Source organism: Anopheles bellator, chromosome 2, assembly GCF_943735745.2.
Source record: "Anopheles bellator chromosome 2, idAnoBellAS_SP24_06.2, whole genome shotgun sequence".
Lineage (NCBI taxonomy): Eukaryota > Metazoa > Arthropoda > Insecta > Diptera > Culicidae > Anopheles > Anopheles bellator.
This window is the reverse complement of record NC_071286.1, coordinates 14,284,402-14,300,783: the sequence shown is the minus strand read 5'-3', so window position 1 is coordinate 14,300,783 and position 16,382 is coordinate 14,284,402. Positions and strand designations below refer to the sequence as shown.

The following is a 16,382-nucleotide window of genomic DNA, read 5'->3' as shown; positions in this document are numbered from 1 at the left end:
GCGCCTCATTAAATCGTTCCATCTAATTACGGACACCGCGATGCCTCATTTAGGGGACTTCCTCTGTCGGGTGGGCTGCAAATTCGAATTTAATAGCTTTTTTTCGGTTTCGAATCTGCGCCGCCGTGCGCGCGTGAAGCCAACATTAAATACCGTTCAGCGTGCTACCGTTCTTTCCGCGAGCCGTTAAGCAGCAGCAGCAGCTAAGAAAAGAAGACACCAAACACTGATAACCATAACGCCAAGCTGGGCGGCCACGAAGAAAGCAACGGAAGCCTCTACACACACCTCTATTTCTATTACTCCACTCGCGCGATCTTCGTGAGAGAGACACCAAGGGCCTGGGGCCTACGACGGATAGGCACGCACGCAAACGCCAGCTACCGGTTGCTGGCGGTGGGGCGCACTTAAACATGCATCCCGCCCAACATTAGGCGTCCCCCGACCCAGGTGACACCTTCTCGGAGCTTCCGACAGTCCCATTCCAGCCGGCTGCGCATCTTGCGCAACACCGCAACTGCGAAGTAGGTCACACCCGGCACCCGGCCGAACCTGGGGACCGATTTCCCACCCAAAAAGCCCCACCGAGGCTGGCCAAATAAAATGAAGAAAGCCGTGCCCGGGCGGCCGTGAATTCATTTCCAGCTCACGACGCCCGTGTCAGTCTCTCCGGTGCGATGAGCATTAAAAATTCAACTCTGGCCGGTTCGCAGCAACAAACATGGACACATAAAAAAACGAATGGCAAACTCGCCTTTTCCGGTGTGGGGTGCGTGTAATTATGTGCATTAGCACGGGGGGCCTCCTTTTTCACGCGCTAGTCGAATGCAATTTATTCGCCACGGTCGCTACGGAACGTCGCACGAATGAGCCCGGGACGGGAGTAACGTTGTGGGTTAATAAATCACTACAACGCTTCTACGTTTACCGGCCACCTTTCTCCGATCGGTGCGAAGCCGACACAGCCCTGTAAGAAAAACGGCCGATATTCGTTTATGTTGTCCCGAAATTTTTTTTGATTATCTAATAGTTCCTTCGCCTGTCAGCCCGCCCGTGGGTCGATCTTCCCCCCAAAAAAGGGTCGTGAAAAAGTGCAACCGGAAAGAAAGTCGCACTCGCGCGTACTTTCGGTTTCCGCGTGTGTGCCATTTTCTGGCAGCCAGTCGATTGTCAGTCAGCGCGGACAAAAATGCGGGAAAAGGTGTGCGAAAAGAGAAAAGCGAGGAACTCGTGCGCCATCAAAGCAACACGAGTTTGTCACAGCGACAATGATGGGCCATTCAGGCACACATGACGATGATGATAGGATGGGGGGTGGGGTCCAAAAACAAGCACCGGGACCACAGCCACCGAAATGTGCATAGTTATGCCACAATCGGGCGGGGGCTACGACATACCTTTCCATACCTGACAGGTCTCGTCTCATCAGTCAACCGACGGACAACCGACACAATGTAACCAGGCGTCTGAGCGACGGTTACTTGATGTGACTCTGACACAAAGGCCTAAGACAACCTCTGGAGATAGACCCCAAAAATGCGGGTGTAACAAAGGGGTTTCACGAAAATATGTAGAGAGTATGTTTAAAATATCGTTTCAAATGTCGCGGCGGCTATCGGATCGTGGTTGTTTGGCAAACAGCTCAAGGTAACACGGCAACATGGCAACATGATTTTTTGTGCATCAACCCGTCATAGATTGGGCGCGTCGTTGTTGTTGGCTTCGTCCTCACGTACTCACGCGGGAGTTCTTACGCCCGGGCTCGGTCCCGGTCCCGCGTTGCATGCGCACTTTGGGTTGTAATTACTTTTTGCCACTCTACTTACTTACTTACTTACTTAATTCCAGAGTCCGTTAGGTGGCGCGCTTTCTTATGGGCACTGCTCGTTTCATTATTCGGCTTCGGCTCAACACTGGGCCGTTTTAAAAACTGGGCCCCCCCGCGTACGCTATAAACGTTTCTATGCGATTCAATTTGCTCGAAGACCTACCTCACCTGCACTGGCGGCCTTTCACTGGCCGCTTCTAGGGGATCTTGGTTAATCTCTTGCGTGCCTTTGAGGGACGTGCCGCCCGCGGTTGTAACGAGGCCGATTTACTTTCGACCAACTGCTTCGACGTTGGCAAGGCTTGCTTTTCTTTATGATGATTGGTAGTGTTGGATTATGCTTCGTATTAGGTGTAAGTATTAATTCTTGCGGTTTTTATTCGACAGCTGTGGTCTAACTACAATAACAAAACATATGACTACTTTATTGAAAGTATTCCAGAGGGCCAGGTTTCAATACTTTCATAAGAAGTGCTCTGCTGCCAAATTGTTACTCATGCTACGGAACATGTAGTAGTCCGAAAGAGCAATCTCTGGTTCCCGACATTTTCGAGATAAGTTTTAACTTCCCCCCTTTCTTGTCTTTTATCCCATTCTGGTCGTTTTATGGCCAAAGCTTACTTCAAACGCATTCATTGTTGTTGGTGGGATTGTCCTTCAATAATTTCATTAGGTTCTGAAAGCTCATAGTAGACCACACCTTTCTTATCGCACCATAAACACAGCATCACCTTTGCGCAGTGAATATTTCGCTTTGGTTGCGATAGACCTGGTTTACCAAGCTGTATCCAGGGCTTTTGGGATTTAGGATTATTATACTATCTCCCCTTTTCATCACCAGTGAAGATTCGGTACATTTTCTGCCGTGCAAGCAGAAATTCCCAAATGGTTTTTCTTTTTTCATCTTCTCTTTCTTTCAGTTCCTGTGGAACCCAGTAACATATTTTTCTAATAATTCCCACGGCACTCAGGCGATGAGAAACTGTCGTGTGGTCAACTCCCAACATTTCTGCAAGCTTTTTTTGCGTCTGACATGGATCATGACCGAGCAATACTCCCAAATCTTCAAACCAATTTATCAAACTTTTTTTTACTGTCCAGGTCTTGGCTCTTGGTCTTGCACCACTTTTTATCATCACTTTTTAGCCGTGCAAACCCGATGATAAAATACCACGATTTTCGGTAACCCTTTTCTTCATATTCATATTTAGATGCGTAATGACAGTAGCCATCAAACACATATTTCATAAACAAATTATTTGTTATATTTAGTGAGTAATGCCATGTATTGTAAAACTGCAAGAATTAATTCATACACCTAATACATGACTTGAAGCTAGGTAGCTAGGCCTACTAAATCCACATTACTGCTCAACTGGTTCAGCTAACAGTCGAAATCAGTTGGAACCCCAACACTAGGGCCGCTGGGCCCACTAGAAGTCCAACAAACAAACCGGGCAATCGATATCCTTCCGCAAATGCATGCATCTAGCGCACTGGCAAATCGGGGTCACTCCGTCCCCGCGAAGTCAACATGTCCTCGCCGCAGCAAGGATGGCATGTCCGGTTCAACGTTCAACACAACGAGTACACTTTCGGTTTTCCCCGATTTTCCAGGAACTCTCTTTCTCTAGCCAGCGCAACACAACGAAACTAGGGCCCCCGGGGTCTGCCCCTTCCTGGCGCCACTTGTTTGTCGTCCGACGATAAACTAGGCTGACGTACGAACTCGACGCCCACCCCGAGACGGTCCGTACGAGAGACTACTAACCGTAATTCGAATGCAACACGCAAATCGCGATAAACGCGATGGCTGGTGGACCACTTTTTGGGGTTGCTGTGTATCTGGGAAGTTTCTGTGACTGTTTCGTCAGCTCCAAGTGCGCTGTGAGGGCAACAACCAACCCGCCGAAAAAAAAAAAACGCTAGCGCTACGAAAGAGCTAGTGCAGAACAGCGGAGCTATTGCGTCTTCTGCGCGGGAGGATGTTACACAAAAATTGTACTACAACCCCTGCGGTGGTGCTTTGCGCACGAGCACGATTTGCGCGAAGGTCACGCCGCAGAAGTCGGTTTCCTAACGCGTGTTGCGGTAAGACCAAACCGTTCGCCGGTCGGTCGTTAACCGTCCTCCTCCGAGGCCCAAGATGCCCTTCGATTATGGTTTACGGCTACGGCTCACCACAGGGACCCGTACAAAGTAATGCAGGGGCGGGTTGGAAGAAGCCTAATGTTTTTAGCAAACCACCGACGGCATCAGCATCATTGTTGCCGGCAGCGCTCCACAAACGCATACTCCAACGAGCGTGTTCCGAGAGTTTCACAACCAACAACCAGCACACACGCTTTTTATCAGACCCAGCCGGGCAGGCAGCACACCAAACACGTACCCGGTGGTCACCGTGTCGTATCAAGATGAGGATCACGAAATGTGATCCTCCACGCCGCGTCCGCGACCGCGTGATTCTACTGCGCGAAAGTGAGGAACCTTTCGAACCTTCGGGGCCCCTGACGAAAAACAACATCACCTCGCTCCGCGCGCTCCGACCGGATTCCTACGCTCGCCTAGGAACCTGGCCCAACCAACCTGGGACCTGGGGTGGTTGCTGATAGGTTCCGTGCGCTATCGCGCTCACGACACGTGCCCGCGGTAGACTTTTTCGAACTCCGCGCGGTTGGGCTGGGACCTCCGCGGAACCTCGGAGAGAGAGTTCTAAAACATTCCCCTCACCCGAGGGCCTTGCGCAACCCCAGAGCTGCCGTCGGCCGGCCGGCCGGCCGTTGACCAATTGACCGCCCTGCCAGGGGGACCGGCGAAGGCCAAGCGAAGGTCGGGCGGGACGCACTCGCATTACGCCAATCCTGGCGGCGGATGGATCCCGGGTTGCGCAATCGTAAATTTGTGCAAACTTCCCGCGTGTCGCATTACTTCATTAGGTCGCGATGATGCGGATGCGGCACTCCCCAGACACAGCTGCGACTCTACTAGGCTGTTCAATAAGTTTGTGCGATCGATAAGAAAAATGCATTTTTACGGTTTGAAATACACTTTACTATTCAGTATGGCTTTTCTGAACATCCGTCCACTTGTTGGAACGAGAGTCCAACGATGTGATAATCTGGAAGGGCTTCAAAGTATGCTTCCGCAGCTATTATGACCTCATCATTTGATGAAGCACGCGTTCTACGCATGCATTTTTTAAGGCCCGGAAACAGATGGCAGTCGCTTGAGGCGAAATCTGGTGAATACGGTGTGGATGCTTCAACAATTCAAACATTAATTCATGGACTATTGCCACTGTCGAAATGCTCTCGAGACAGGGTGCATTGTCCTGATGAAAGAGGATGTTTTTCTACTGCAAACCGGGTCTTTTTTCACGAATATTCTCTTTCAGTTGGTCTAAAAGGATAAAAGAATAGTCGAAATTTATTGTTTTACCAGTTTGTAAGTAATTCGCTAACAAAATTTCATTCGCATCGTACAAAACTGATGCTAACATCTTTTTAGGCAATTTCTGGACGAACTCGTTTCGGAGCCAAAGAGCCAGTCATTCCAGGCGATTTTCCGGATACGATACCATATATTTTTATATTTTACATAAAAATTCAATCACCGCACGATACTTGACTTTTTTCGTTGTCAAAAAGTACTGTGATACGTCGATACTAAATGGCTTGTAAAAAAAGAATTAATTGATCGATTGAAATGAAACTTCACATACGTTCATATGAAGAGCGTACCAACATAATAAAAACAAGTTCAACTCGTAGCAGCGCCCAGTCTTATCCAGAGGCTACGAACTTTTTGAACACCCCATTGCTAAGCTAGGCATCTTGTTCTCCTCGCGGAAGAAGACACGACCCGGGGCTCCGCGGCAAAGCGGAAGGCGACCACTCTGGCTCCAATGATCGTTGGCTAAATTGGCTGGAATTATCGTCAATCTCGCCGGCCGCCGAGGAAGAGGAGGATGCCCAGAGGCCGGTATAAAAGCCTGCCGCCCGGTAACCGGTCGCGGTTACTAGCGCCAAGATGTCCACGCACACCGGACGGGTCTCCGTGGCGGCGACGATCCTGCCGACGATAGTGGCGGTGACGACGCTCCTCCTCGTAGCAACAGCCGTTCCGCCCAGCCGGGCCGCACCCAGTGGCCAGGGTTGTACGTGCGGGATCCGGAGCGCCCAGAACTCGACCATCTACCCGGGCGTGGCGATCGAGCCGGGCGAGTGGCCCTGGCACACGCTGATCTACTACTGGGCCCCGGGTTCGCGGCTCAACCCACCGGCCCGCATCTGTGAGGGGGCCCTGCTCAGCGAGCGGTTCGTCCTGGCCGCGGCCCACTGTCTGACGCGGGGGCCGGGGCGGGAACTCCTGCCGACCGAGCAGCTCGTCGTGCACGTCGGGGCGGTGTCGGTGCAGCAGGACAACGACCACTCGCGCCGGTTCCAGGTGCGCAACGTCACCGTGGAGGACGAGTCCGACCTGGCGCTGATCGAGCTGGTGGTGGTGACGTCACCGAAACTAGTCGACGATCTCGGTCTGGGCTCCGACTCGGACTCCGACAGCAGCGGAGGCGGCCCAGCGGTGGATCCCGTGCCGGTGCCGGCCGGCAATCGGTGGCAACCGATGCCGGTCTGTCTGGTCGACGCGCTTGATCTGACGACCCTCTACGGCACCGAGATGTACATCCTGAACCAGAGCCAGCGCAAACGGCTCGGAGGCTACGAGCCGGTCCGGCTCGTCCTGGACGAGTTTCTGCTCTGCTCGGGTTCGACGCTCGCACTGAAGTCCCGGTCAATTAACAGCACCACCGTGTCGTTCACCATCAAAGGTAGGTCAGGCCCGGAGCACCTTCCGGGGGAACCTTCCCAAGACTTCCTTGCCCAGCCTCAGACACCTCAGCGTTGTAACTGCAGGACTCGCCTCTCGGCTCCTTACAGATCTCAACCTGCCCAGCAACGACCGGGGGACGGCACTCTACTTCAAGCACCGAGGGACCTGGGCCCTGCTCGGGTTCACCGTGTCCCGCGCCAGCCGCCAGTGGACGCCCGGCTCCGTCTGTCTGCCCACCGACATCATTTCGTTCGACATCCTCTACCCGGCCCTGCACTGGGTGATGGACGCGCTGGACTACGGCGACGCGAACAGCTAGGAGGCTAAGAGTGCTCGCACTGTTGTGCCATTGTTTTCGCTTTTACGCGGGGTTGCAAACAATAAAATAAGTGACAGGGACACCTGACGCGCGGAGTGCGAAAGCTATCGATCCGAACCACGGGTGGCGGGCGGCCCCCGACCATTCCGCTCGCTTCAAGCACCATCTTCGGCACGCTAACCCGACCGTAACGAGCGTCTCGATTTTCGGGGTGCGGCCAGCCGGCCGGCCGGAAGAATCCGGCCAGTCCCCGTGCCCGAAAACGGAAATGCAAATTTCTCTTTCAATTATCTGCCCGTCCCCCCCCTGGTCCGATGTTCCCGGTGGTTGTTTCGGGCCGGACGTTATGCAGGTTAGAGGCTTTCGGTGCGCGGATTTTCCCTTTCGGAGTACCAAAGAAAGCCAGCACCCAGCACCGCCCATTCAGTCTGACCACTCCCGGAACTCGGCGGGCGAACGGAACGAAATAGAAAACGGAAGATTAATACGAGGAAATATGGCACCGGGTACCAGAGGATCGGACCCGGTGGTAGATCGGACGGTGCGTATACGGTTCGGGGTCGTCGAAGGTTTGAAGATTTCGATCTACTTTTACGTTCCATTCCCGCGTGAGGCGATCATTCTCACCCATTCAACCCACGAGTACGTTGGGCTTTTTTGGAGCACACTTCCCACAACGATCGGGGCAAACGATCAAGAAAGTGAAAATGGGGTTAAAACCCCATTTGAATACACCCATGTCCGGGGAGTAGTGAAAGGGAAGCGTTTTCGCTCGGTAGTCATTGCAATAAAATGCCCAAATTTTATCAATTTAAAGGAAAACATTTTCACCAGCAATCCATTTTGAAGCGAGTTGAGGCGGTTTAAGCCACCCGGCGTGTGACGGCATTAGAACCGGAAGTGACGAAAAATCCGGACAACCCGGATTCCGTGCTGGAAGCCCGCGTTGAGGCAGCATACACCAGCACACAGGAAGTGGTTCGGCTTCCGGGACCCGCCGGAATGCTTTTAGGCACATTTGCCAGAATTCCACAGAGCAACGCTCGGATAACGTTAACGACCGACCGACCAGTAGACTTGCTAATTGTTTGGCGATGGATTTTACGACGAAGATACCGTCGGCCTGGCGAAGATACCGAAGCCCCGCTCGTGTTATCAGCTCGATGGGAAGAGAAAATAACAAAATAAAAAAAGGAACCCGCCCGACGGTGGATCGATGCTGTTTCCGCCAAGCTCACTTCCCGCCCAGCCGGACCCCCGCGAGTTATCTGTCGTGTTATCGAATGTGACTAAGTGAAAAACCCGCGTGCTGTTCTCGAGTGTTTGCTACCCTTGCCCTTTCGCCGTCGAGAACAGAGGCTTATTATGTTGCAGCGGCCGATAAAACTGAGCCAAACTGAGAGACATCGTTTCTGCGGTCTGAGCGGTACACTTCCGCCTTCCGGTTCCGCCAAACGTCAGTCGCCGTGTGACTCATGACTCATCCGCCCACGGTCACGTACGAATTCCTTTCTTATGGTTTTATGGTCTGTCAGCAGCGTAACTTCGTGGTGCGAAATTAAGTCTCGAAGCAAACGGAAAATGAAGCACCAACATTAAAACAATTGCTTTCGCTCTCTTGGGAAGGCACAGGGACGAAGATGATTGCTCCAGAACCACAGACTTGGAGAAAAAGGCGAATGGTTTTCTGCATCGGCGCGTAACTAAAATGAGCGAAGGTTTCGAGCTCAAGTCAAGAAAACCAAGAAACTTTCCGGCAAAGACCTCTTTCTTTGTTTCTGCAGACACCGTTGTTAACACCGATGTCAGACAGACGGCTTACAGTATACTGCCAAGGTTGGCGCAATTGCCAGCAATTTTGGAACTATTGCATTAAAACATTTTAACGATCAAACTGTGAGACACATTTAACCCAAAAAACACGTTAGCATGCCTTGTAGATTTTATATCTTTCCGTACGATTGCTGTGAAGCGTGAGAAAAATCTGACATAAGTATTAACTAATAAAAAAGAACAAATCCCTAAAGAATAGCCATCGAAACCCGTCATCCTTCGTAGAAGGATCGTCGACGAAAACTTGGCCGTCCCTTTGAGACAATTTTTTTTTTCGGAAGCATTTGTAATTTAAATTTACACATTTTTACGTGTATTTGAAAGTGGATTTATTGCCGAAGGCAATAAGGCAACAGTGAAACAATGTTCCTCTGCTCGTCCACCAGCCTTAATCCTGTTCAATCAAACAATAAATGTTGTGCCACATTCATATGCTAAATACAAGAAAAACCCATATCATCCGTGCCATAAAGTGCGAGCCACGGACGATGTAGGCATTTCAAAATGTACCCGAGGTTCCCAAGCGAACCGAAAAAGGCATCACGAATCACAACCTTCCTGGCCTGGCATCGTTCGCCTTCGGCCGAAACCTCATATTAAGACAACCGCGCTCGTCAAGGGCAATCAAGCATTTTCATCGAGTCAATTGAAGCTTATAACCGCCGGGCCGGGCCGGGCCGGACCGCAAATTCGGGGACCGAACGAATCGCAGCCCGCAGGCCAGCCCGGGATGGAAAGTAAACGAAACGAAACTAGCCGTACGAGAGAGCCATCATCCATCCGGCGGTTTACCGCATCCGGTCCGGTCCGAAGTTAAATGTTTGCGCACGGACGGACGGACGAAGACGAGTGGTTGGCTTATGCTAAAAACCTACCTCAAGTCCACAAGCTCCGCGTTCGCACGGCAATTCCGGCGCTCGCACGATGGGGTTCGTTTCATGCAGCGCCCGTTCGCTCGTCGAAGTCTTTCGATCGCTCAGCACTGCTTCACTCTGCACTCGCGCAGCACCGTTCCTTTGACAGTTTGTGTTTGCTTGTACCGGAACCGTTTCCTACACTGTCACCATTTGCGGTCCGTTTCACACCGTCGGTTTATCCTAAGCACACTGAAAAGCACACAAATGTGGAATTATTAAAACAAGAAGAACATTAACACACAAAACTAACTCCATCCGATATGCTCGAACTGTTTCGGGTTCCTCTTATTTAGCAATCAAAACACAACACTCGCTCGGTGTTCGCTTCTGGGATAAGATCAACAAACACCAACGCGCACGGGTCGGCGATCGTGTAGATACTTTGTGGCGGTTCACCGTTTTTGTCACCTGTGAAGGTAGTTTCACGCGACAAAGCGCACCAAAACACGAGAGACGCGCGCGCATACGAGAGAGAGAGAGAGAGAGAGATAGGTAGATGAGAAGGAGCGACGTGATCGGGCAAGTGAACGGGAACGGAGTGAAGAAAAAAGCTCCTCTCGCTCGCCGGCTACACTCAAACAGCGATCGCAGGATAACCTTTTTCCGTGTCTCCGTTTACGCACACCAGAATATGCCACAGGTGCTGCACGCAGAGACCACAACTATTGTGACTCTGTTCCACGCACACCGACACACGAGCACACACGCCACTCGAATTCCTCTGGAGTCACCAGAGATCGCGGAGCAATGTTTTCGCAATTCCCCTGGAGCCGTGGCGTGTATTGGTAAAGAGTTACAATTTCTGTACACAATGGAGACCAGCACACACCACCGCACGATCGGCCGTCACGGCCGAAATGCCAGACAACCCGGATGAATCATGCGCAACAGCTGCTGGTCTGTCGTTATTGAACACCCACACAATACCACGATGACAACAAGCGTGGTTGATGCGTTTTTTTAAAGGTCCTCAAATAGATCGCGACTTCCCGCGAATCATCCCGCAGGGCGCAGGAATGTCATGAATGGTCCCACTCGTCAGTATCATCATCACAACAACACGCGCTCGGGCAACGACGCACACTTTCAAAAGCTTCCAGAGCTACGCACAACAACAGCTCAACTGTGGGGCTTTCGATGGGCAACTGGAATTTCCATCTCCGACGCACATCTTCGAACGACTGAGTTACTCGATGAGCGGTCTTTCCGTTTCGGATTAATTACACGGCACGTCGTCGCCCCGATCAAACCACCACTGGCCATCACTACTTAAGTGAAGCAATTTTTTGGGCATGTCGTCGTCCGAAGTTCCGCTAATGCCGCAGAATTTTACGCGACCCGTTTCGTTCCGTGACGGTCCACTCTTTGCTAGGCAACGGCTGCGGCAACTCCCGCGCGTTCACCGAACACAACACCCGAGCCCGGAATCAACGCACGTACCCCGTTAACGCGTCCGTCTCCGGCGGCAGCTCGTTTGGTTTTGGCCGTTCGCTGGCCAGCCACGGACGTGCGGAGCGCGAGCGAGCGAGCAACAAACGCGAGCGCCACTACCGGAGGAGGTTTCTACGTGGTCTGTTCGAAACGTTTCGCGACATTTGAATTTCCGCGGGCTACGTACATCCGATTTTGTGGCGTTCGGTTGCCTGACAAATGTCAGTGAGTTATGGTGAAAAGTTCAATTCAATCAGTTCAATCAGTCAATTTTTGAGCGCCGTTTTGCATGGAGAACTTTTGGGCTCATTTTCGATTTTTATCTACTCCAAAATATGGATGGCCTAGAATCTGTAGTGAAATTTTGAGTGAAAAACAAAATTAAGCGAACGAACGCATCCAAAATGTTGACTGTTATAAAGCTATTATGGTGCAAAGCAGCGTTTATCGGTGGTTCAAAGTGTTCTCAGAGGGACGAGAAGATGTCAACGATGAAGAGCCCAGTTTGGTTGAATGCGAACAGTTTTGCTTACAGTTTCATTCGATTGCGCAGGGTCGCGATGATTTATGGGATATTGCAAACGGACAGACAGATCTGCCCCCCTGTGACTTTTTCCTGTTTTCAAAACATAATGTACCTCTTAGTGGGCGATATCTTTTGGAATAGATAAAAAACGACGATGAACCAAAACTTGCCCAAAACGCAAATTACTCAAAACGGCGACAAGAGTAGCAACATAACGCCACGAAAAAATCGAAAATCGGATGTACGTAGCCCACGAAAATTCGAATGTCGCGGTTTTCTTTTAACAGACCACGTGCTCGTTTTTTGTGATTGTTTTGCTTACTCGCGCTCACGGACTTTGCTTCACGCGCGAAAGCGGCCACCGCACAGTGGAGCAATTTGTATGGGATAGGCGGACATATTTGGTTTTAGGCAGTTTTAATTTCTTTGCACGTGTTTTGATTAAATTCAATATTTTATGTGTAATACACGCGTTCGCGTGTGATAAACAACGCTTTTTCGATATTTTAAGGTAATTAAACATCAGAGCTATGCAATCTGCAAGACAGTAAAATGTTTACATCCATAATCGTAAATGCGTAAATATCGAATTTCTGATACAAATTTAATGCCTTGTGAGCTTTTAAAAAGGGATTTTAAATGATCGAAGAGCCTTACCCATGGCGTTTATGGGAATTTTTAAACATGTAACCATCCGAAATGTCCAACCCATGAGCTACTATTTAAAAGTTTGATACAATACTTGTTAGTCTATTTCTGCACCTAAACTTTAATCGATATTATCTACTTGATTAAGAGACGTACTCAGTTACCCATATTGCACATCGAGAAGGCATATTGCACATGATAGAATTCTACACACCAAAAGCAAATTAAGCCGTTATAAAACCAAAACGGTTTAATATTTTTCGATGATTGAACATTCATTCGAAAGGTAGATTCATTACATTTTTTTATGTAAAACAATTGTGGTCAGATGTCTGCCACGATTGGCTTGGCAGTAGCGCATTCGGTCGACCTATTTTTGAGTACATTTTCGATTGTATCTGGGCCTATCTCGGCTATAGCAATTTGAATTTGGTCTTGAGGTCGTCAATAGTTGCTGGTTTGTTGTCTTTCACCGATCCCCAAAAATAACATGGTGCCCTATGGTCCTATGGTGCCCAAAAAATCCTATGGTGTCGAATCGCAGCTTCTTGGAGGCGAATTCACAACACCACTTTTGCTGATTATTCGCTGTCCGAAGATGGGTCGCAAAATATCGATTGTGGCTGATGCTGTATGGCATTGAAACGAGCTGTCGTCTAAGTTTTCAGTATCAACTTCGTCGAGGAACCAATCAGGCAACAGCGATAGAGATGCAGTGTTATTATTTTGTCCTGTGTAATTTTGGGCCACAGGACTCGGACCCGTCGTATCAAAACAAAGGCCGCTAATCTCGTTCGCTAGTCTCACACACTTCATAGTTCGTTACACGGTTTCAATCGATGATTTTTTTTTTCGGAAGCCACTTCGGTGCTGGCTCCGAAAATTCGTTTCACTTTTTCCCGCACCATCCGGCCTGGCTGGACTCGGTTGGCGATTCGGTGCATCTTCGCATCTGACCCGGATTCGAACTGAAAGCGCCCAGCCTAACGCACTGGGCTCGTTACTGTGCCTCGGTCGTTTAAGCATTTGTCGAATGATTAAGGAAAATGAGTGTGAAAAAGGAAACCCATATCCCCCAAGGTCTACCGGCCGGCCAACGGAGGCCGAGGGGGACCAAAAAAAATCACATACGGCACAGGCACATAAGGTGGTATGGCAAACCCTCTAAGCATGTTTCATTCATGACGCGAGCGAGTAAAAGTACGAATTATCACAAAACTTAAAACTAAAAGCTGCGGCCATATAACCGGAAAAGCAAGCCCGCTCCAATAAATCCTGGGGCCGGTGGAAAGCTTGTCGTAGCCCGCCATCCGAGGGTTGCTGTAAGAGTGTAAACCTTAATTGTCTCTCCGTTCGTCGCCGATCGCACGGCGAAGTGATATTTTTCAACATATATCCAGAAGATGTACCATAAAATTGATCTGCACCGTTGAGCTTCGGGTCCGGCTCTGGGTGCTTTAAATTAAAGCGCGCGCACGCATAAACGCACCACACGGGACCACGTGGCCCTGAATGTGAGGGAGAAAACTTTCGATCCACCACACGGCCCACGTCTGCTCGATGCTGATCGATTTGGGCAACCTTCGATCGATCACTTTCTTCTTTATTAGATTTCAACGGAATCGAACGATGAGCCCGACCGCTGGCGCCATTAATTGGTATCAAATAAAATATGCTAATTATTCTGTTGAACGATTTACAAGACCGAAGAAGTAAGAACCATGATATTCAAGTTGACGATTTCGACGGCATGTGCTGGCCGAGATGGACCGGAAAGATAATTAAGTGGAGCAATAATGCGAAACACCTGACGCCTAATATAATTTCATAACTACAAAGCAGCCAATTAAAGGAATCCCACGAAAGGACATCGCAATGAACGAACCAACCAGCCGCTTTCGAAGTGAAAAACTGAAAGCCTTGGTTTTATTTTACGGAGGATGGCTCCCTTCGGAGCCGTCTGCCCATGTTGCTTTTGGTGTTATTTTTCAGGCGCCCGATCGATTCCTTAACGCTCTATTTATTTCCGGCCCGGCCAGCTGCCGCGAGTCCGCGGATTTCCACGGGGAGGAACCCCACCGCCCATCCGCTCGGCGCTTTCCTAATGCAGTTTCTCTTTTATCTCCTCACCCGGACGGACGCGCTGCGCTTAGAGAGCGCCGCGAGCAACGCCAACATTCTCCAGCACATGTGAACAGCGAATGAAAGCGTTTTACGCGCGTTTTCGACAGATTAACGAATCCGATCAACCGATCCGCGTTGGTGCGTTTTTTTCGAAACCTCAAACATTCCTTGCTTACCGTAGAGGGAGAGAGAGGTTGGTTGGCTCACAAGAATGGCGTTAAATGGTGAGGTGTGGAGGATATTTTCCAAAACATTCAAAACTTCACCGATGAAACCTGCGATGAGTTGGTTTGAAAATCGTATCTCCTTAAGCGCCTGCCGCAGCGCAGGAAGAAAACAAAATTTTGCGTAGCATCCGGCAAGACGCAAAGATGTTCTCCAAGCATTCCAACGGGGGCTTAAAATCCGTTACAAGTGAAAATCGGCGCACAAATCGGTCGGCGCCGTGTAGAAGAGGAACGAAGGAGCTCGAGGCGATCAAGATGCCGGGCGATCGCAAGTCGGGAAGAAGAAATCGCGAAAATGATTTAAAGATGAAATACGGTGGCCGAACGCGATGGCTGGTGGAAGCCAACAACCGATTCGATCGGGCCACCAAACGGGCAACGAAGTGGAAATGTGTTTTTCATGTTTAGCATCATGTTTAGCCGCTCGGCTGCTGCTTTCGGATTAAATTCGGGGGCAAGAACTTTTCTGAATCATTTTCCTTACAGTTCTTTACAGTTTTCAACTCATGTTCTTGACAGTAGACCTCAAAGAAGCAGCTATTTGAAGCTGAATATTATTGACAGACACGTTAATTTGATGCCTTCATTCATTTCATATTTAGTGTAAATTCGAGATGTGTTTTACGTCGAATTTTGGCCGTCGAAAAACCCATATTCGAAATTAATTATCGGCCCAAATGATTCAAACACAGTTTCGTCAAAGTTTCGTGTAGTTTTGAACCATCGGCGGGAAAATAGAAAAAACACTACCAAAGAACGCGATCATCATACTTTAACACTTGTGTAAGGCCGGAAAATGTAACACATTCTTCTCGTTGGCGCCACTGAAACCTCATTTTGCTTTTCGAGCATTCCTCTCGCCGAAGCCCTCGTGCCCAAAGTGCCCTGAGGCTCGCACTCTTCCAATTCAACTCGAATTCATGTTTCACAGATACTCTTCGCTGCTTATTTGCATTCCATTGGTGCCATAATTCAATAATAACCTTTTTCTGCTATTTGCCTGGTTTTCCCCATTAGAGGCCCCTCACGCACTTGCGGGGGTCTTGCGCATGAGAAAAGGCACGGAGCACACGGAAAACCGTTACCCATTGGCACTGAGAGGTGATGAAACTGCCTCCCGAAAACTAGCCCAAAAACGGATTGCAGCTGCCCGGGTGGGGTCCGTGATACACTTGCTGTTTTACAACGCCGCGAGCCCCTCGCCATTATCGCACATCTTATGCAAAGTCAAAGAGAAACTGCCACCATTTTTTATTGATCAATGGCCACCATGCATTTTTATGAATTGTGAAACTGCGCAAGATTTGTTTTCTATCAAACAGACTCGATGAATTCGGCAACTCGTTTTTTTCAAATGACGTCCCATATCCGATCCTTTACAGGCGATGCGGCATCCACAGACCAACGGGCCGAACGGTGCTTTAATCGGTGGACTGTACGTTTTCATTAGCTTGAATCTTTTCCGGGCCATACCCGAACCGTGCCTGAAGGGACTTTTAGCGATAATTAAGGGGAGAAATTTGCTCAACCCCATGTGGAGGTTTGGCCTAGGACAGGACCTACTTTAAACACGTATTTCCCAGCAAGCATGCGCCGGCGAAGTCCAGGGCCCCTCAAGGAGTGTTGCAGTTGGGGCAGTGGAATTAAACTCCACCGCTTTCCTCTCTCTCTCTCTCTCTCTCTCTCTCTCTCTCTCTCT

General features: G+C 49.7%; 1 protein-coding gene across 2 annotated transcripts; it reads left to right on the top strand.

Annotated features, from left to right (window-relative positions):
- The first annotated feature begins 5,851 nt into the window (after window positions 1-5,851).
- Window positions 5,852-7,064, top strand: LOC131209535 (uncharacterized). 2 transcript variants are annotated; one of them, XM_058202625.1, is made up of 2 exons: window positions 5,852-6,656; window positions 6,766-7,064. In XM_058202625.1, the coding sequence occupies exons 1-2, from the start codon at window positions 5,858-5,860 to the stop codon at window positions 6,975-6,977; spliced, it is 1,011 nt and encodes a 336-aa protein (XP_058058608.1). In that variant the 5' UTR covers window positions 5,852-5,857; the 3' UTR covers window positions 6,978-7,064. The 2 variants fall into 2 exon arrangements, with proteins under 2 accessions (XP_058058608.1, XP_058058607.1); XM_058202624.1 differs by having other exon boundaries at window positions 6,742-7,064.
- The last annotated feature ends 9,318 nt before the right edge of the window (window positions 7,065-16,382 follow it).